This window comes from Aspergillus pseudoviridinutans, assembly GCF_018340605.1.
Source record: "Aspergillus pseudoviridinutans IFM 55266 DNA, scaffold_4, whole genome shotgun sequence".
NCBI classification, from domain to species: Eukaryota; Fungi; Ascomycota; class Eurotiomycetes; order Eurotiales; family Aspergillaceae; genus Aspergillus; species Aspergillus pseudoviridinutans.
The window spans coordinates 541394-562332 of NW_025091284.1; the positions used below are offsets into that span (position 1 = coordinate 541394).

The window sequence follows — 20939 nt, forward strand, 5'->3', positions numbered from 1 at the left end:
TACCTTATTGTTATGCAGATCATTCCAACAACTTCCTTTGTCTGGTTGGATTTTCCACTATTACGAGAGTTACCATAAATCTATCCATCCTAACCAGGGAACGAGCGCCCACAGCTCTGGTTCGGGAGTCTACAAACCTAGATGGCCGTTCTCGGAACCCAAACTCTTGTCTAGATGTGCCTGTTTCCCCTGACATGCATCTCCAATGCCCTGGTGAAGACAAAGCTTGAAGGTATTTTAATTGACGAAGGTCCACTAATAATCCATGCTAGTGGACCAAGTCAACTTCCTGGTGCATTAGTGGCAAGCTCCATCCGAGACACATTGCGCTGGTTCATTTAAGATACAGCATCCAAAACATCAGACATCGTACGATCACTTGAAGCGTCCCACGCCCTGTTATTGCTCATTGTTTAGTCTACCGAAATGGGACAGGCAACTCCGTTTCAGAAGGAAGCTTGGACGGAATACGGAATTGGAGTTCTCATCATTCTTGGTCGAATATTTGCACGATGGAAGGTGGTCGGAGTGAAGAACTGGCAGGGCGATGATTACTTTGCCATCGCCGCGTTGCTCTTTTGGACCGTGAGTACTCTCGTATCTTCGGCTGAATGAGACTCCATCAACTGACAGAAGTACGCAGGCCGAACTCACCATGTTGGAACTCATCGGTAAGTCGTCTCGACCGATTGCGATGCACAATCGACTGACTGGACAGGCCAACATGGTGCCAACATTGGCCTCACTGATGCTCAGCGAGCCGCCATGACCCCAGAGCAGATCGAGAGTCTTGTCATTGGCTCCAAATGCCTGCTTGCTGGATGGACCTGCTATGTGACCCTCATCTGGTGTCTCAAGGCCTGCATGTTGTTCTTCTACAACCGTTTGACGTAAGTCTCCTGTTCCCCTTCCAGACGATATGCTAACCATGGTAGACTGGGTCTCATGCAGCAGAAGCTCGTCAAGATCAACGCTGTGGTGTGTCTGTTTTCCTATGTCGCGGTCATCTTCACTATCTATTTCCACTGCTTCCCGATACAGAAGCATTGGCAGATATACCCGGATCCTGGAGGTAGGCATCACTACTGAAGCTCTGCATAGGACGATGCGATCTGACTCCACATAGAAAACTGCACTGTCGACCGAATCAACTACATCGTCCTCGCTGTAACCAACGTCTCGTAAGTCGGATACAAGAAATCAACCCACGAAGAGACTAACCAGCGCAGAACGGATGCCGTGCTTGTCTCGATTCCAATTCCCCTGCTAGCAAAAGTTCGATTAGCATTGCGCCGGTACGCATGTCGCTGTATAACCTGCACATACGAGCACTAACGAAAACAGAAAACTCGTCATCGGCGTCCTCCTCTGTGGTGGTGTCTTCGTCATGTGCGCAGCCCTCCTCCGCTGCGTCCTCTCCCTGCAGAGCATCAACAGCATCAACACTAGCACTATCTGGGCCATCCGCGAGACCGTACGCCCCCTTTCCCCACTTGCCTGAATGACAACTAACCAAACAGTTCGTCGCACTCATTGCCGTCAACGCCCCCTGCATCAAACCCCTCTTCAGCTCCTCCGTCTGGCTCGGCTCCTCCAAGGACCCCTCCTCCAAGAACGCCCATCGCTACGGCGCAAGCGGCAGCTACTCCCTCTCCGTCTTCGGCAAATCCAAACCCGATCCCCTCACGTCGCAAAGGAGTAAACTGGGCGACCACGCCAGCGACGAGTTCATCCTTCGCGAGCAGAGCCAGAGTGGGCCGACCTATATGAATGATGTGAGTGGCGGACATGGTCAGCACATGGATGAAGAGTCGGGCAAGTTCTCCGAGGGTGGGATACAGGTTACTACTATGTACGAGGTGAAAACGGGGAAGGCTTAGGTGCTAGAAAGATGGACTGTTTCTGGGTGGATATGTATATTACTGATACCAACTGGCTCGGCGGCTCATTTCCTTTGTATGTCCGTATACAATGATTTCTGTTAGATATCTAGAGTTCTAATTCAACTTTTCGTCTTACATGATGTATGGGTATGAGTAGACTGTTTATGTCTCCTACATGGACTGAGATTTATGTCTCAGATTTGGTAGATATACGAGGCTGCAAGTAACTGAGCGACTTCACATGCAAACCACTGTTCAAGATTTGTACCCACAAAATCAGGAATGCCGGGAAAATAGCGGATTTAGATAAAAAAAAAAAGCTATAGGCAGCAGTGAGTTAATCGATCCTGCAGGATGCGAAAGGATAGTATAGGGCAAGTAAAAAAGAAGGGCTAAGCGTGGATCGAACACGCGACCTTAAGATTTGCAATCTCACGCTCTACCACTGAGCTACCAGCCCTATTGGTTGACAAAACTCAATTTGTTATAATACATAATATTGCATATATAGCACCGCAACTCTTTCGACATTTGGATACTTGAAGGTTGAGCACGAAGTGATGCTGCAGCGGTTAGGTCAGGGTAATAGTGCAACAGGAGAAAAAGTGGGTCGATATTCCCTCTATTTATATCTTCACCTCAATCATGAAAAGACTATCGACCTAAGATGAAGGTTTCTCTTTGGTAGAGTTATACAGTAGTAGTAGTAGTAGTAGTAGTAGTAGTAGTAGTAGTAGTAGTAGTATTAGTAGTAGTAGTAGTAGTATAAGCCCCTCCATATATCTGCATCCTCGAGGTGAGTCACTATTCTACCTCAACGACTTGAACCTTCCAACCTCTCACTCAGCCTTCTCTCCTCCCCACCTGTCAATTTCGACTTCCAGCGCACATTCCTCTCCTGCACCACCACCTGACAATCCTTCTTCGCGATACGTTGGATACAATAATTCTTGTAGTATTTCTGAAGAATACATCAAGTCTCGGGAGAAGATATTAGATTTCTTTAGACGCCACTGCCTAGGTATTTATTTATATGTCTATACTAAGACAAAGGTCCATTTAGGTGCCTCTTAGTACTAGATATTACTTATGGTCATATAGAACACTGTTCACACAGCTGCGGACTAGCCCGCCATAATTACTATTGACGGCTAGCACGCGCGACTGCGGATCTTGTGGGTACTTAGAAGGGAGGGCCCTTTAATAGTAACCCCTAACACCATAGAGACTGAGGCAGAGAAGCTATAAAAGAAGAAAGCCCACCAAAAGGAGATGACTTAAGGACCTATATTTCATTATTATATAATTAAATAATACTAAATGAAACTTACAGTGTGAAGTTTATATAATAAAGCTTAAAAATCCAGAGCCTATCTCCTGCTATTAGCCTATTACTTAGATGTATAACACTTTGTCCTATCATATAACCTATCCTATAAATTATCTTCCTCTATAGGTGTTACCTGTCCAGCAGGCTTTGCATACTATCTTTGTCAACAAATTAGCTATACCACAGGCTTCATAAGTCCGTGCAATGAATACTTGGACCTGACCGTCTCTAACAAAACAAACAGCAGCGGTATCCTACCTCCACGGCCATCAAGAACCCACTATTTAAGTTGTCTTCGAAGCCGAAGCATAATCTAGCTGGGGTATCTGCCTTAGACATAGGCCATCTGATGTACTAGGACCTCTAGAAGCAGTAAAGGTCAACTAAGCATCATTGTGGAGAGCAGCATCAGCAGGGTTGGCAGACACGGGCTCAGACGAGACAACAATGGGTTCGGAATTGACAGAAATGGGCGGGCAGCAGGAGCATTGCGGCATAGAGGATGCGCCTTAGACTCGGCCGCGGATTAAGCGATAATTGAGAATTGGGATAGCTTGCGTGTCCAGCCATTGCTGAAATAGATCGTAAAACGAATCTCGGATGCTTGAGTCTTCGGTATCGCAGCAAAAGGAAAGATGCCCTTTGTCCTTGTCAGTCGAGACAAGGGTAGTCTCTGAATAGATTTTGCGAAGATGTTCTGTGATATCAGAAACGATCGAGTCTTCGATAGGAACAGGCACAGTGAGCGTGATATGGATTCCGTCTTGTTCCTGTCCTGAGTCCATGCTTTCTCGTTAACAGGCAGCGCGCGAGCTATGCTTTTTATCTTTACCTCATCTCGTGGTACAGAAGCTTGAAGTAGTTTAGAGACTCGGAGTAATGAGCTAGAAAACAGCGGCAGGCATTAATATAATGCCTTTTTTCTTGGGCGACATCAGTGGCGTTCACGCCTGGTGCTTGGAAGACGTCAGTCTCCTGTCACTTCACCGAATACTGTGCAGCGAAAAGACCACGCTTGCCAGCTATTAGAGTATGAGGCAGCGTATTACTTGCTTTGGACCCTTTAGATTGTTGGAAACTGGTGCTGTAACCTGGGCGGAGTTTAAGCGAATACTACTTGCCGAGCAATTATTTCCTGGGGCATTTTTGATTATAGGCAAGGGTTCTACCTCTTAGGTGCGCTGCTCTCCTCTTTTCATTATACTTCATCAAGATTTGTGAGTATGCCCATCTACCGCGGATGGATTAAAGTTGTGAGATAATTCCCCCTTCTTGAATTCCATCAAGCTAGTCAACAAGTCTAAATAACTGTATATGCTCAATCATTCACTAGGTTTATAGTACACCTTTTTTGAAGCCTCATGCTGCTAAGGTGATTTTCTGTGCCTCCTGACGTAGTGTATTGCCGATGGCATGACCACAAGAATATCCCATCTCTATAGTGTATATGGGGGTATTTTTCTAAGGCAAGACAATCTGCAAGTACTTAGGACATGTTGACATATTCACAATCATTAGCCCATCCTTTATGCTGAATCCATGGTGTATTGATTCCGGAAATAAAACCTCTGGTGGTGGCAGCTCAAGCTTACAAGAGCCGTGTGAATTTGATGAGGGTACGCACGTTCTCGTCCTCAGCCAAGTGTAGCTCAGTACCTGTGAAGCTGCGTTGGTCATCATACGCACACTTGGATAGAAGTTAGAGGAAAATTCAAATCGCGAATAGGAAAGCCGCTTGAAGATTATTCATTTATGTGTCAGTCATGGCCATGCTTTTGCATGGGCCTCGGGATGGCGGCCTGGCAGTAATTGCATCATGATTCTATGAGATTATAATATCAATGACATAAGCTCTTCAGTGCCCTCTTGCTGGGCTTTTTTGCTTCTGGACTATTTGCACTGTTTATGGTGTGCCAAAGTGATCTAATTAACATCAAGTCATGATGCAAGTGTGCGCATTAAGTCCGCTGTGTGGCTTAACTGCATTATTTTTACATTAATGTCCTGAGGAGCAGCCTCTGCCCGCGTCATCATGTCTATTTGCTCTGGGTTCTTGATGATAACATGCGCAATCATGTACAGATATTGAGTTGCTTCCTTATATGCTTCCTTATATGCTTCCTTATTGGGTGCAACTTTGAAACTGGGGGCGCTGATATACTTGCTCCGCCATGATGGTGCTTCTAGTTAGGGTTCTTCCCAGCACCAATGGCTTTCTATATATCTGCTTAATGTTAGCGCTTGCCTTTGGGTAGGTGACKAGATTGTGCTGTTTTGTGCTGAGAGTGCTTCTTCTGATCTTCAGGCCCCTATACTACTTGGCATCAGGATCTCCTGAAGTTGCTGGAGGACTTCCATTTACCCTCTGGCAGTAGGGCTTCTAAATTCGCAACTAATGTACCTGGATCGCTGCATTCTGCTATGCCTTTCAATAGAACTTGATTTTCCTCGGAAAGCTTCAATCTGTCATCGTCGCCCTTTCCTTCATGACCTTTCTTATCTTTGGGATCATTGTCGGACAGGGACCGACAGGAAGTGCTCCAACAGTCATGCCACTAGGGACACTGGGAGGTACACCAGGCTGTGCAGCTCCCGAGTTGTTACTGGCAAAAACTCCAGATGGAATGCGTGGTCCCTCAGTACAGCACTTAAACCTTGGTAGCGGGTTTGTAAGGTATTTTTCTGTTGTATATAGAATTGAACTGATTTGATAGCTACTGTGCTGGTCATGCAAAAAGCCTTGGCGGAGCAGTTGTCGAAGCTTCCATGCGGACAAAATCAACCCACGAAAAGCCAAGAGAGTGAATTGTCCTATGATCCCACACATATGGAAGAATGAGTTGCTAAAACATCTGCATTTACTCTAAAGCCTATTCCTTCTGCACCAGTTGCAAGCTTGAATCCTGCATTGACGACATTCGAATATATATCCCCGCAGATAATAGGAACACTCCTCATATCGATGGGGGCCAGGAATATACTTCCATCTATCATGCACGCACTCATGATTCTCTCTGAGCTCCTGAATGATTCTCGCAACCAAAATATCTTGTGGTGTCTGAGAATAAGGAGATGCTACGCTAGGACGATCTGAGTAAGGTCAACCAGTTCTCATAAAGCGGCGAGTCACAGCGTCGAAAGGCCACGGTTTCTGGCGCAAAAGCCCCACACAACCGTGTCCTTTCCGTCGTCACCCAGACTTACTCTGTATATGGGGGTTCCGGCACCTCTACATAAACAAATCAAGGCTTAGGAGAATACTACCTTCGGCCAGCTGTTGACCCAGACCCGCCCATAACTTGAACGGATGCGCAGAGAATGATTTTGGATGGATTGCACACTCTCTTGCCGTGCGTCATTGAGGCGGGAATGTCGGGGCAAGTGCAGGGGCAGGTGCAGGTGCGGAAGCTCCGCTAGCGCCCCGACCCGCCAGTGATGACAGCCACAAGTTCATAACTCACTTGTACCTCCGCTGCAAAAATCTTGCCATATCAGATGGAAGTCTCCGGGTCGCATATTATAGCTATAACCCGATGTTGTCCCACGGGCTAACCCGCATGTACAGCGCTGATATATATATACCCCTAGCACTAGTGTCAGCTGTTCCTCGCATTCGGGAAATCGCGTCTCGATCAAGATTAGACTATGCGTATTCTGATGATTAAACCGATGTTGCCCACGGGCTAACCCGCACGTACAGTGCTGATAAATCTCCGTCCGCTTTGTCCAGAGAAACACAGAATGATGGCAGGGCAGGAAGCAGTATGGAAGGCAAGAGATTAAATGATATAAAAGCCCTCAACTACACCTATCGATTAGACCCGATCATCACCATTGCATATTCAGACCATCCCAAACAAAAGAAAAAGAAAAAGCGAACGAACAAACAAACACAAAACAAATAAATCCCTTCTCAACAGAAACAATTGAAACCACCATGTCCTCGCAACCCGTCCAACTACTATTCGGTGGTGCCTCCTTCGGCCCAAGCATGAGTTCCGAGTTCGCATCCATCGAGGCCACAAGGCACGCCTTGGATCTCCTTGGAGCCAGCGGCGTGAAAAGTATCGATACAGCCCGAGTCTACCCCGACAGTGAAGAATATCTGGGCCAGGCGGGTGCCGCCGCCCGCTTTTCGATTGATACAAAGTATCCCGGTGGCTTTGCGCCGACGGCGTCGAGTAAGGAGGGCCTTATCGCGAGTATAGAGGAGAGTTTGAAGGCTTTGAAGACGGAGCAGGTAAGCTACTACCCCCTTCCCCGATTGACAGCCTTACCAACCTGGTCAAGTAAGAAAGATGACTAACATGAAAATAATCAGGTCGACGTCTACTACATCCACGCGCCGGATCGACGCGTGCCACTGCAAGACCTGCTAGCCGGGATAGACATTGTCTACAGGGCTGGAAAATTCAAACGCCTTGGCCTCTCCAATTTCCTTGCCGACGAAGTCAAGGAAGTTATTCAGATTTGCAAGGAAAACAACTACGTTCTACCCAGCGTCTACCAGGGAAACTACAACGCCGTCGCGCGACACTCGGAATCAGCTCTCCTCCCTATTCTCCGGGAGCATAACATTGCCTACTACGCCTACTCGCCTATTGCCGGTGGATTCCTCACTAAAGATGTCCAGGATCTGGTGGCCGGCGGCTCGGGACGCTGGGATCCGAAGACTCCAACCGGAGGACTCTTCAACGCTCTTTACGCGAAACCTGCAATGCTAGAAGGTTTAAAGCTCTGGGGAGAGCTTGCGGCCGAGGCTGGGATTCCAAAAGCGGAGTTGGCGTATCGCTGGGTGGCCTATCATTCCGTTTTGAAGGGGGAGTTTGGGGATGGGCTTATTTTCGGGTCGAGGAATGAGAGGCAACTGCGGACCACCTTGGAGGGCCTGCGGAATGGGCCGTTGCCCCCGGATGTTGTTGAGAGGATTGAGAGGGTTTGGGAGATTGTCAAAGATGAGGCACCGGTCGATAACTTTAATCAGTAGGATAGAATTAGGCTGGGTGGGGCTGTGATTGTATTTTGTCTCTATGTAAATAGACTTGATTAGTGTTTATCTGTACATTTTTACTTTGGAGCTAATGGATCTGAGTTGATATTAAGAGGCAACCCTACCTTAGACGGCATCTTGAGCCAGATGCTTAGTGAAAGCCAAAAGCTTAGATTAACGGTAGTGGGAGAAGCTATTCAGATTCATCCTATGATGGGGCTTACAGCATAGCCAAGGACATAATTAAATCATGATATTATGGAAACAGCACCCTCACATACATTCCCTTCTCCAGCGCGCAAACACGGAAAATCACTTAACCACTTATAATACCACCAACACTCCCTTGCAAGGCTCAACTCCGTCGTATCTGACGCACTTAACACTGGTATCGCCGATGTAACAAAGGGAACACGACTTGCAGGCTTTTCACAGGCCGCCACCGCAGTGAAGCAAATCCAGAGGTACGCTTCTGGAGCGTGCTTCTTCCACGAAACCATGTCCAGCTTGCGGAGGATAGGGCGAAGCATTCTAATGGCCGTGTGGGAGATCGTCGTGCGGTCGCTGGCGACGGACGTACTCTCGGGGCACAGTGCGTTCTGCAAGATGGACCAGAATATGCGAATCGCTAGGTGGCAGCACTCATTTATAATTTGGCCTGTTTTGTTGGTAGGGGTGTTTTGCAATCCTGTCTCTGGGAAACCTTCTTCTCTGGCCCTATCCGTTATGGAAGCGGCGAGCAGGGTGTATAGTTCTAGAATCGAGGCGTGCTCGGCGATGATGATGAAATCGAGAACGCTATGTAGATCGGACGCAGTATCGCTAGTAAGCAGGCTATTCTGATTCTCTGCAACTCGTATTATAGCCCTCCGAAGTAGGTTAGATGGCAGACACTCAGACTTGAGTGTGAAACGGTTAATATGTGTTGAGCTGTTAACAGGCGGGATAAATGGTGGCTCTTGGTGCACAACCACTGAAAGTCCTAGCAAATTGCTAGACAAATATGTTAGTCTAGCCGAGTATAAAAGGGTGGGCTACGTACAGGTTCACCAGGGCAGTTAGGGCCTCGAACTCCGGGCCTTGATTCTGATTTTTGGCAAGCATCTGCAGCAGGCCGTCTCTATGTATCAGCGCCGAATCTGTATTATATCCACTCATCTACGTGATATTAGTAGCCATACGCATAGCAGTGCGCGTAGCACTTCCGTACATTATAAAAAGTCAGAGCAAGCGCTGAGCCCACCATCTCGTAGCTGGTTCGATTGCTATCCTTCAATTGCTCGCGCAGTAACTTTAAAGCGAGCGCCTGGTGGTATAATGTTTGAGGAGAGTGAGGTACACCCTGGATAGAGTCCCAGTGAGCCGATGCAGAAAACAGGACTGTTATGAATAAGCATGGGTCCGCGAAGGCTCGACTCATCCAAAAACTATGAAGATGTGTCGTGAGGCTGTTCTGCACTGTATAGAGCGGTGGAACAAAGCAAATCTCAGTATCTAGGTAGATTAGCGGGTTCATAGTTGGATCTGACAGAAATGACTACTGACAAAAGTAGATTAAGCTCGCAAAATAATGGCGTTCAGGTACGGGATACTTTGGTTTGAACTGCAGCCCAGAAAGCGCGAGCGGAGAGGCCGTCGCCCACTGCATTATTAATTGGCTCATATCAGAGCGCTCCGTGGCACTGTGGCTGGTAGTTGCGGTTCTATCTTGAAGCGGCAATGGTTGAGCTGGTTCCGTCTGGATAACCTGGTTGACGGAGGGAGCCTTTTTCAGTTCATAGTGGCACGAAATGTCGAGTCTGCCATCTAATCAGGACACGGTGATATTCGGGCAGGAGGGGAATTACCTCCCACATCGCGAACAAGTGGGCAGATCTCTACTACACGCTCGCTTTCCCACTCTGCATTTTTCACAGCTAACTGCGGACTTAAAGGATCGTAGACTGTTAACAAGGTGACTAGTCGGGTAGACTGAGGTTAGCATTTTCTTTTAACCTCCCTTTGTAATAGAGAGATGTGCTACATGCCCGCTGTTGAAGTTCAATAAATGATCCTCGAACGGGCCCTTGTATACGCAGTCCTGGTTTATTTTCAACCTGCTGTCGTCAATCAATTGCAGCCTCGTAAAATCTCAACGTAGCATACTGAGAGCACCTCCCACATTTCGGAAAAGCTCTATCGCATTTCCTCTTCTTCGCTGCGCAGGGAAGACACGCATTCGGCATTTGCGAAGCCATTCTAGAAAGACTTGAGGATGAAGTTCAGCTGGAGGAACTTCGCTAATAAAACATCGTAGGAATTAGTGATTCTTGGCCCTATTCGACGCAAGATGAGTAATCTAGAAATCAATTTGGAATGACTTTGGCTGGAAGTGGATTAATCTAGGCCATTGAGCGTGGTTGGTGGCGCATGGGGCTGTGCAGGTGCCGGCTTGTGATTGGAGTTGGCGCTGTACATAGGCGAGGGACAGAGGCTCTTTAAAGTCCTTGTCGCGCTCTCCCTGCTGGTAAGTTTCTTTCATCCTATATACCAAGTCCGCTAACTATAATTATAGCTAATATCACTTATCTTGTTAATACATGTATCCTCTACCTCTCTTTAGTTACTCTCCAGAAATTTCAAAAATTGGGTTCGCGCTTGGTAGTTTTAGAGTGTATACCTAGATGGCACGCCCCATCGTGTGCAGTATAAGCCTTGCATCACTGGAGTGTAACCGAGGCTCAGTTCTTGACACCTTTTCCCCAACTGATTGGGCCCGAGGTACTCTCCATCTTTGGCAGCGACCTGCACTCTGATGCTTAACGCATGTCACTTGTCGCAGGGCGTCAACTGGGGATGTGAGACTAGCTCTCAAATATTAGTTAGTGTCCATTAGGTCTAGTAGCACTAATATTAATCTAACATGAGCATATTTTAGTGCCCAGCACTGGTATGGGATAATACGTCTGATAATAGAGACCTGGGTAGTTATATTAAACCTCAGAATTCTCTGAACAACTCCCTGGAAAAGTAACCAGCCTGAATCTGTGCATGTTCCACCCTTGAATTTCAGTGTTCTAGGCTTATATATGGTATATTCTACTTTAAGGCTTTTGCAAAGGTGTCTGCATTATTAGTGGTTTCAGGTATCTGCTAGGTAAACAATTGGTGGCTCAGCTTTAACTAACAAAGAGAGATCAGTTTATTACCAAGTCTGGTCTGTCTTCTATCAACTCAAACAACAGAACCAGCTTATCATCACTCACCTCAGCACACTCTCTTCAGGACATCCTATTCACAGTCTAATAGTCTGAGCAGAGGTCTAAAGTACGCACACAAGACACTGTCCTTTTTTCTCTTTAGCAGAGACCATCCGGGCAATGGAACTTTTGCGGCTTGCGCACTGGAAGTAATCTGTTCAATGCCACTAGCACCATGGTGAATGACCCCATTCACAGAGATTGATATCGCGATGTCGCCTCACACCCTAGCGTCAATCCAGTTTATACAGAAGCTTGAATTTCGTTCACAGTCTATGCTATGATTGACCAAATCCGCCCTTCTACGTTGGTGCGTACATTGCGACTATCCCTAGGCAATAATAGCGGCCACTGTACCCGAAATATGCATTCGATATGTCATTCCAGCTTCCCCTTGAGGCATAATTAAACCAAGAATTGCATCATTCAGGTGCTCCTTCCTACCTATGTCATAGCTGGTCGCCCTCTCTGGTCACCGCTCAACTAGATCATGGTGCATGAAACATGCTCCTATGCCAGAATTCAGCGTATTCGCCCTCATTTTTGACATTTAGCTCTCCCTCCTGATTCGTGCAGAGCCAGCTCCCCTCACATTTAAACTTCAACCAACAGACGCCCTTAGCCGTGTCCTTCTGATACATGACAAGTGAATCATCGTGTGAACTGCCATGTGCCCACTTGACCCAGTGACTAGAGCGAGTCAGTAGAGCACCAGTATCAACATCCTGCATTGTCATCCCTCCAGGGAACCAGCTGATGTTGATCCTGACGGCGTGGCTCGTATTTGGTCGAGCGTACGCCCAATGTTCATCGCCCTCAGAAGTGAGGGAGCCAATTCCTCGGTTGCGGTGCTGACAGTTCAAATCAGGCTGAGTGTTGCCTTCTTGAATTCCCCCGAAATGCCACTCAGTTCGCTTGACTGAAATGAAACCGGACCGATTATCCTCATCACTCATCTTGACTGGTTGATGTTAGCTGTTATTGCATTTCAAGTCAATTAAAGATGGACATACTGTATGGTACATGTGATAGGGCTGTTGAGAATACCTTTCCTTGGGCGGGAGGAATAACTTAAGGGTGTTGGAGCGACGTTTGCGAGCGACTCATGGGGTCTATTTATGTTCAAGAGTGGGGTTCGTTAATGACGACAGGTGTTGCAAGATCAACAACCATGATCTCATTCATAGATATGATCATCAGAAGGGCCCGCAGCATACGGATCTACATATATGAACTATTTACACTGTCATATGCAACAGCGGAACCGACTCTACATAGTACTGGATCCTCCTTTCACTGAGGGCAGCCTTGCAAACTAGAGTCAAAACTATGGGAAGAGTCAGGATGATGAAGAGAAATCACTCTCGTAGACAAGGCCCGGTAGCTGATTAGGCCAGTCATTATGCACTGCATGTATAGTCCTGACTAATTCAGACACCCTGACCCTCCAAGATACAACTCCAGCAGACGCCGACTCTCCTCCAGCACATCGCAGCGAAAATTATGCTCCATAAACTCCGGCGGCGAGGAAGGGATCTTGCTCTCGGGCATATACTGCGCCGCGCGTTCCTTGACCTTCCACCCCTGGTCCTGTCCGGCATTGGAGAATATTGTTATTATAGACGCACGATTAACACGCACCTTTTCAAATAGCGCTAGACGATCCCGGATCTCGTCTTGCGTCGGGTGATCCGGCATGCGCGCGAAGATCTCTCCCAAGGCACCCCCGTCCTCGATCGCCTGGGCGCCGCCTTGGCCCTGGTCTGGAGAGGTCAGATACTTCAAGAGCACAATGGGGAATGACTTACGCGGAAGCATCGGGTGTGCGGCATCGCCTATCAGCACAAGGCGTCCGCGACTCCAGGTTGGGATGGGATCGCGGTAGAGAAGCGGCCATCGTTTGACGCTCGTTGCTTTTCTGTGCTTGGTTAGTATGTTAGTTTGGATGATCGTCAACAGACTTACTTGATAATTCTGAGAAGCGTTGGATGGTAGTCGTGGAACTGAGCGAGAACGTCGTTGACATCTGCGGACAAGTTCCAGTCTATCGACGGTCAGTTCCTGAAGACCGAATTGGACAGCTACGGATACTAACCTTCTTTTTGACCATCGCTGCTCTCATACAAATGAATACCCACAAAATTCTCAACTGTGTTACTGGTCCCCATGAGTTGATGCGTACAATACTCAATGCTTGAGGGCCTTACTCGGCGCACGAATACCAGACGAGTCGTCGCACACCTTCCGCAACGTATATCCTCATCAAACCATCCTCCAGAAGGTGCGCGGTCTCAGGATCTTGCTGAATATACTCCGTCGGAATCAGAAACCGGAATGCAGCGGAGCCTGTGGCGACGGCCGGGGTAGCATGGCCGATGACCTGGTGGATGGCGGTAGTATGCACACCATCCGCAGCAACAACAAGATCCGCTCGATGAATCGATCCATCAGCCAAAGTGACGGACCCGTTCTCAGCATCGAAGTCGACGACCTCAGATCGCAAGATGATCTCCACGGGGACTTCGGGCGCATCTGGTGTTGTCGCCAGGCGTCGCAGTTCCGAGTGCAAGTCGACCCGATGAGCCAGATACCAGGGTGCACCATATGTCTCAACAAAGTGGGAGCAGTCCACTCCGACGTTCGACGTAAGCGATGTTCCTGGTACTACCATCGTTCGAAGACCTGTCACCAGCCGAGCTCTCTTAGGATCGAAGCCCCAATGCAAGAGGATCCGAGAGGCGTTTGGCTGGACATGGATTGCGGCACCGACTTCACGAAGAAACGAGGAGCGTTCAAATATCTACCATGCTTAGTGTTTGCTCCGAATCAACCTGGGCTACCGGTATTCACCTGAACGTTGTGGCCGGCACGACGGAGTCCAATCGCAGCGGCCAGTCCAGCAATTCCCCCGCCAACTATGATGACCTTCATCTGTGAGTATTGAGACTGGGGATATGATTGATAAGCTACGTATGAAGTTAAGCATTTGATGGAGAGTTCAGTTTTCGGTTTGCAGAAATGGCGGGGTTAGGGTCGATGAATCACCAGTTCACCGACTGAACAAGGGGGAGACGCATATTTCATGCATCGAACCCTTGCCTGATAGCGAATCAAGATGAGATCATCCCTGCATATGCATCAAAGTGCGGGCATTAAGTACAACTACGCGGATAGCGGTGATACAAGAAGCTAAATTAAGAATCGAGATATGCTTTCAAGTGGATATGACATTGGCACAGACATCAGACAGACGAAATGGAAGAGCCCACGAGCCCACATAAACAACCAGTCAATGCAAACATAATTATACCCCAAGGGAAAACAAACTCGACTACTCTTCGTTCGTAAGCAAATCAACCAAAGCCTGGTTACCATGCTGCCGTGCCAGACTAGCTGCAGTCTCACCCGCATTGTTGACCAGCGCTGGATCAGCACCACGCGAGAGAAGAAAGACACCAACTTCCAGAAAACGATTGAAAGCCGCAGCCTTCATGAGGGGTGTCGTACCATCCACTGTCCTCTCATTGATAGTCCCCGGCGATCGAACAGCAATCCACTTCAGAAACTCCAGATCGGTAGCACACTCTGCCGCCGCATGCCAGGCCATCTCGCCAGAGGCGCCATGAACAAACGCAGCGAGTCAACCCCATCAGCCATCAAAAGCTCCGCCAGACGGGCGTCGCAGAATTTGCATAGCGCGTACACCGCGTCGTCAGACAATCTCCGCTGCTTGCTGGGGAGGTGTCGAACGCGGTCCCACAAATGTTGAAAGATCGACGCGTTCCAGATCGCGGCGAGAGAGAGGAAGGTGCCGTCTTCGCAGTCGTTGGTGGCGCCTATGCGCCCGCAAAGGCCCTCAGAAGAGGAAGTGTCGATGAGGTACAGCGAGATGCGTTCGGCTTTGGAGGCCAGAGCCAGGCCGAGGAGCTTCCAGCCGCTGCGGCTGTAGTGCTGTAGGCTGAGGCCGGCGTCGACTAGGCTCTTGAGGGTCCTGACGCGGTCGTACCTGATAATGTCAGCGATGGGGTCCGATGAGTGGTCGGTTAGTTTCTTGAAGGCTTTGGCGCTTGGGACGGTATAGATGTTGTTGTCAATGAAGCGTTTCTGCACAATGTCTTTGGCATGAGGCGCGAGCTCACCGTCTGACTCAATTATCTTCCATAGTTCTGGGGTCTCGAGGTACTTCAGACTGGCAGGGGAGATTTTGTACAGCTCTGATGACATTCTCAAGGTTCAAAACGGAATCACAGAACAGACTTTAGGGATGGAGATTGAATTGGATGGAGTAGAGGCAAGTTCGGTCACCTTGACAGGCATGAAGTTTTATAGGCGTCTCTATTCGTTGTCTTAGATATGGCATCATCTGTCTTGAGTATCATTGCCTCTGGGCATGAGACAGCTGCAGCATTGCGTCGGCACCGGCAACCTGCAACAGTCGTGAATTATAGCGGAATGCAATGCATTGTTTCACCCTCCTTTGTCTCCGACACATGATAGAAACAACAACGCATTGTACTCTAAGACTAGATGCACTCTGAAAGAGACACATCGAATCTCCGGTCTATTGGTCTATTGATCGACGGAAAATTCCGACTGCACCTCCTTCCTCATAAACGCCTCCCACAGCTTAATCACCTCCCCATCCAGCGTCCTCTGCTCATAAAGCGGCTCTTCCTTCCAACTAACATAGCCAAGGCTTTCATACCACTCCTGAATACTGAACGACGGCGGCGACACGCCCAGTCTCTCAAAAACACCCCGCCACTCCGGCCCTTCATCATACACATACCGTTTACTCTGCGCATTCAGCGTAATGAATCGGCAGCGCGGGCTACCATACGGCTCCATGACAGCCATCTCCTCAATCAAGCGCATCGCATGCCGCCCTAGCCCGTAGGAGCGATATTCAGGCAGGACGAAGAACGAGCTTATGGTCAGCACGGACTTGTCTGCGCGCGCGAGGTCGGGCTGCGGCGGGTCACAGTATGCGTCGAGGGCGATGTGGCCTGCGCGCATGCGAATGCTTTTGTCATCACTGGTGCTGGGTTCCGGGATGGTAATCCAGAAGAGGGCTTTGAGGTTTTCTTCTTGTTTTTGTTTCCATTTCTGGAGGGTCTGTGGGTCGGAGAACCAGCCGCAGATTGTGCGTTGTCTTTGTAGCTCGGCGAATTGTTCTTCGTCTTGTAGATTGACGGGTTCGAGGAGGCATTGGGTTGAGATGGATTCTGCTTTCATGTTTGCGATAGAGTATAGATTGGAATTAGAAGGATCCTGCGTCTTTGGATTTGTGACGTGCATGTGTCATGCCGGCTAGAGTCGGGAGACTTGTAGTCTTGGTGGCTAGTTTAGCCTCTACAGTCAGAAGACAGCCACTCAGCGAGCTGATACTGCATTAATGAGAATGAGCCAAGTGTGGCAGTGTTGAGTCTTGACCAATCAATGCTTAAGACAGTAGGTTGCATCAACTATTGCCAAGATTACTTAGCGATAGTTCAAGGGATACGGAGGCGTATAAAGGCAGCACCTCTACCACAGCGTTCTCACCTTCTTATCAAGCCAAGCGAACAAACCTGCTCTACTAAGTCTGCACTCTCGAAGCAATCAACGCGCGTCTTCAATTCCTATATCTCCTACCAACGCAACACTATATAGAACACAATGCATTTCACCAGCATCCTCATTACCATCCAGCTCAGCGCCACATTGCCTCCACCCAGGCCTCCGAGGAGGCAGATTGTAGGAGAGGACGGGAACAGGTAGATGCTGCCACCTAAGGTAAGAGGAACAAGAACGAAACAGCCGCTTCTTTCCCAGTGACCGAATTACATGCCATCCCCACCTCCCGTTTTGTATCTATCCTACACCCTTTAGTCCTCCTCCACAGCGATAACAGGCTGAGTCGCGCAGTGAATCACACCACCAGCTAGTGGAAGCGCATGCACATGCACAGGCCGTATCACTCGGCCAGGACATAGCTTCTGAAATGTTTCCACAGCCGCCCGATCTCTTACCTCATCACCAAACTGAGGTAAGATCAAGCCGCCATTGACAAAGTAAAAGTTCACGTAATTGGTCGCCGGTTCGTCGTAGGACAAATGCCCAACAAAAGTCGGGTCCGGCTCATCCACCGTATGGATCTCAAACGGACGGCCCTTCGCGTCCACTGAACGAGTGAGAATCTCCCTGATTTCCTCGTGAACGTCAAGCCACGGCTGAGGCACACTCGCATGGGGCCGCGAAAGAACAACAACACCCGGCCGGATAAAATTCACCTCAGCATCGACATGCACATCGGTGATATCGAGACCTTTCCGGCCAGGGAACCAGATGATTTTCTCAACCCCCAGCAAGCGTCGCAGCTCTGCTTCGATCTCGTCCCGCGAAAGGCCTGCGTTGCGATTGTCGTTGATGATGCTGCTTTCTGTAGCCAGGAGGGTACCCTCGCCGTCCACGGCTAATGCGCCGCCTTCCAGGCAGACTTTGGACTCGACGAGTGTCACAGGAGAGGGAGAGAGATCAGATTCTATGACTCTCCTGGCAAAGGTCGCGTTCTCGTCCAGTTGCTCAGCGTTCATGAGAGGCCAGTCCAGCCCATCCGCAGCACGATCAGTGCTCCCCATCTCTTCCCTCTTTCCCCACTCACGGAACCGAAAGTTGATGGCGAACCGGCGTGAGCGAGCATCTCCAGTGCCGTGCACATATACAGGCCCCGTATCCCGAACCCAGAGATGATTTGTGGGAAGTGGAATGAAGGAGATATTCGAGGTGTTGCCGCTATACTTTGGAATGACCTGGTTGACCATCGACTGCGCTTTTGGGAGATCTTCCGGTCGCGAGTATAACCGGACTGGCTCGAAGGCCGAGATTGCAGAGGCAAGACTGGCTATGTCGGTACATGCGCTGTCATAGTAGGCTGAAGCGATCGAGTGTTTGGATGGAAATCCCAAGATGGTCGCCAGATGACGGGAGGTTTCTGCGGGGTAGACGTATCTGCCAGCACTCTGTGCTACTGTCGATGCTGCCTTTGACATGGTTTGAGAGAAGCTCATATCTACACTATCGTACTCACTTTGTGTTGATCGTACAGGAGATTTACTTAACTGATCCTGACTCTGGCAGGGATGCGATGGGTATTAGTAGGTGACTCCTCGTATGACGGGTGGGGTAATTGGGGTAATCCAACCGGGAACTATGGCAATGCTCCTTATTGCCCGGATCGGGTAATAGAGGCGGCCAATCACGGCAGCTACTTTGAAACACAGTTAGGCTACCCCGAAGGGATGGATGCAACTGTTTTGGCCTATCTCAATAGATATATACAAATTCGTCGTTATTCCGGTCAGTCACATCCAGGAGTCCATTATTGCCCATTTCCTCCTGCATCCCCTCCTCATCGCCTCCCGCACCGTGATAGTGATCCTCCATCGAGCGATCCACCATCTTGGCCGGCTTCCCATTCCGCACTCGCTTCTTCTCCTGCAACTTGTTCAACAGGATCAGATCAGCCCACTGGATCAACACAACAGCGACCAGCGCCACGAAGATCCCCAGACAAGCTTGCAGACCGGGATGGTACGTCGGCGCATCCGCCGAGCTGAACAGAAGCGGTCCGACAATATTACCTGCTGCACTGGCTGCATTGTACAGACTCATAACGACCGACTTCTTCGTCATACCAGCTGTATTACCGACCATCCACGACACCACCAGCGGATTGCCGGCGAACAGGAACGAAAGCAGATAGTATCCCGCCATCAGCGCGCCCTGGACCGACCCGTTGCGCGGTAGGGCATGCAGCATCGCTAGCCCAGCAACGACTGGTACCATGAACGCCGCCAGGATCGCGCCCTTCAACCGGGCCTTTTGCGCTAGGTAACTGGCCAGTAGAATCACGATCCACTGCAACGCGCCGAACGGCATGTTCAGCAGGGTGGTGGTGTATTTGTCGAAACCGAGACCCTTGAGGATCAGCGGGCCAAAGACGTTGGTCACGCTCGCGCCGATGTTGAGGAGCATGGCCATCGCGATCCACAGGTATGTCTTTGGCTCGAGGCCGGCTTCGACGACGTGCGAGAGCTTGAACTCGCGGCTTCCGGCGCCGGTCTGGTTCGCTCGGAGTCGTTCCATCGCTTGCAGCTTCTCTTGTTCAGTCAGGAAGCGGGCCGAGACGATGTCGTTGTCTAGTTTCCAGTAGACGATTGGGGCGGTGATGATCGTGAGGAGACCGACGAAGAGGAAGATACTGATCTCGTTAGCATGCGAACTCAACACTCGGTGAAGTAGCTTACATTTGCCACTCCTTGAGCAGATCCGACTTGATATGTCCCAAGCCGTAGGACAGGGCGGCGGCCACTATCGTCGCCAACCCGTTGGTACTGTACCAGGCTGCGACACGGATCGGCTGCTCCGCACGACGATACCATTGACTTGTGATGATAGAAAACAGTGGCAAACACCCGGCCTCGAAAAGACCGAGGAAGAACCGCGTGGCCATCAAGCCTCCAAAGTTATGGCATGCCGCCATGCATGTCTGCGCAATCCCCCATCCGAGCACCAACGAAGGCATCAGAATCCGATGCGGTACTTTGACGATCAAGAACGAAGAGAATGGTTGCCAGGCCAGCTGAGCGATAGGGGCGATTGAACCAACAAGCGAGTACTGGTTGCCCGTGAGGTGAGTGTCGGCTTGAAGGCCAAATGTGGCGCCGTACCCGAGCACAGATTTATCGAGAATCTGAAGGAAGTATACCCAAACCAGAATAACGAGAATAACACGGTCAGTCTTGCGACAGATGCGTTTGCTGTCTTCTTCGGTGAGGGGAATTCGAACGGTGTGGATGGCGTCGAGGCCGGTGGGTTTGGCCATTTGGCCTTCATCGTGGAAGGAGGCTGGTTTGGAGGTCATGTTGTCCTGTATATGAGCACTAGAAGGCCAGGTGCCCGGCCGATGGGGAATTCTGGTCAACAGGAGAATCTGAACTCTTTATATCAAGAGGTATAGGCACCCCCACGCAGTGTCCTTGATTTCTCCACGGGTTTGAAGCTTTCGGCACTGAGTCTGGGTCATTCACATTCATGCGGTCCAAGCTTAGCCGGCTATTGAATGAGCTAATGGAGATTCGTGCCGATCTGCTCTTTAGTAGTAGTGTAGACTACTCCATCCGACCGATTCTCAGTCCCCCGGAAAAGTCCCCCGCATTCTCAGAGTTTGCCGTCTGCATGTTGCACCCCCACGCCTCCGCAAAGTCTGCCCCCACGGATGGCGCGGGCTGATGCTTTCTAAAGCTGTTCGGCCTATTCCCGATTTCACTATTACAGGGTCATTAACAATCATAGATGACAAGATGGAAGTGATGACATCAGACAATAGCTCTGTCTATGCCGTAGTGGAATCAGGCCTTGTTTCTGTTGGTTCAGTGAAGACTGGACCGGAACGTATACTAGCTGGTCTCTTCAAGATGTAGGTAATAGTATACAGGCAGGTTGCAGATATCAGA

General features: G+C 49.4%; 9 protein-coding genes and 1 non-coding gene across 10 annotated transcripts; 2 read left to right on the top strand and 8 right to left on the bottom strand.

Annotated features, from left to right (window-relative positions):
- Nucleotides 1-426: 426 nt before the first annotated feature.
- On the top strand, nt 427-1880 carry Asppvi_005623 (uncharacterized protein; the record flags this gene model as incomplete). The annotated part of the gene is made up of 8 exons (XM_043301540.1): nt 427-585; nt 644-671; nt 719-890; nt 936-1072; nt 1127-1181; nt 1230-1295; nt 1345-1474; nt 1521-1880. 8 exons carry the CDS (start codon nt 427-429, stop codon nt 1878-1880), a joined length of 1107 nt encoding a protein of 368 aa, XP_043157475.1.
- Nucleotides 1881-2271: 391 nt separating this feature from the next.
- On the bottom strand, nt 2272-2343 carry Asppvi_005624. Its single transcript has one exon. It is a non-coding gene; the product is annotated as a tRNA-Cys (tRNA).
- Nucleotides 2344-7150: 4807 nt separating this feature from the next.
- Asppvi_005625 (aldo/keto reductase family protein) lies at nt 7151-8200 on the top strand (the record flags this gene model as incomplete). Its single annotated transcript, XM_043301541.1, has 2 exons — nt 7151-7453; nt 7535-8200. 2 exons carry the CDS (start codon nt 7151-7153, stop codon nt 8198-8200), a joined length of 969 nt encoding a protein of 322 aa, XP_043157476.1.
- A 319-nt stretch (nt 8201-8519) lies between these two features.
- On the bottom strand, nt 8520-9623 carry Asppvi_005626 (uncharacterized protein; the record flags this gene model as incomplete). The annotated part of the gene is made up of 4 exons (XM_043301542.1): nt 8520-8526; nt 8579-9196; nt 9246-9361; nt 9447-9623. 4 exons carry the CDS (start codon nt 9621-9623, stop codon nt 8520-8522), a joined length of 918 nt encoding a protein of 305 aa, XP_043157477.1.
- A 2307-nt stretch (nt 9624-11930) lies between these two features.
- Asppvi_005627 (uncharacterized protein) lies at nt 11931-12398 on the bottom strand (the record flags this gene model as incomplete). The annotated part of the gene is made up of 1 exon (XM_043301543.1): nt 11931-12398. The coding sequence occupies one exon, from the start codon at nt 12396-12398 to the stop codon at nt 11931-11933; it is 468 nt and encodes a 155-aa protein (XP_043157478.1).
- A 469-nt stretch (nt 12399-12867) lies between these two features.
- On the bottom strand, nt 12868-14373 carry Asppvi_005628 (putative salicylate hydroxylase; the record flags this gene model as incomplete). The annotated part of the gene is made up of 6 exons (XM_043301544.1): nt 12868-13205; nt 13251-13360; nt 13408-13486; nt 13538-13599; nt 13650-14242; nt 14293-14373. 6 exons carry the CDS (start codon nt 14371-14373, stop codon nt 12868-12870), a joined length of 1263 nt encoding a protein of 420 aa, XP_043157479.1.
- A 400-nt stretch (nt 14374-14773) lies between these two features.
- On the bottom strand, nt 14774-15666 carry Asppvi_005629 (uncharacterized protein; the record flags this gene model as incomplete). The annotated part of the gene is made up of 2 exons (XM_043301545.1): nt 14774-15027; nt 15075-15666. The coding sequence occupies 2 exons, from the start codon at nt 15664-15666 to the stop codon at nt 14774-14776; spliced, it is 846 nt and encodes a 281-aa protein (XP_043157480.1).
- A 345-nt stretch (nt 15667-16011) lies between these two features.
- On the bottom strand, nt 16012-16677 carry Asppvi_005630 (uncharacterized protein; the record flags this gene model as incomplete). Its single annotated transcript, XM_043301546.1, has 1 exon — nt 16012-16677. The coding sequence occupies one exon, from the start codon at nt 16675-16677 to the stop codon at nt 16012-16014; it is 666 nt and encodes a 221-aa protein (XP_043157481.1).
- Nucleotides 16678-17309: 632 nt separating this feature from the next.
- Nucleotides 17310-18491, bottom strand: Asppvi_005631 (agmatine deiminase family protein; the record flags this gene model as incomplete). The annotated part of the gene is made up of 1 exon (XM_043301547.1): nt 17310-18491. One exon carries the CDS (start codon nt 18489-18491, stop codon nt 17310-17312), a length of 1182 nt encoding a protein of 393 aa, XP_043157482.1.
- Nucleotides 18492-18747: 256 nt separating this feature from the next.
- Asppvi_005632 (putative MFS transporter) lies at nt 18748-20347 on the bottom strand (the record flags this gene model as incomplete). The annotated part of the gene is made up of 2 exons (XM_043301548.1): nt 18748-19684; nt 19731-20347. The coding sequence occupies 2 exons, from the start codon at nt 20345-20347 to the stop codon at nt 18748-18750; spliced, it is 1554 nt and encodes a 517-aa protein (XP_043157483.1).
- Nucleotides 20348-20939: the final 592 nt, after the last annotated feature.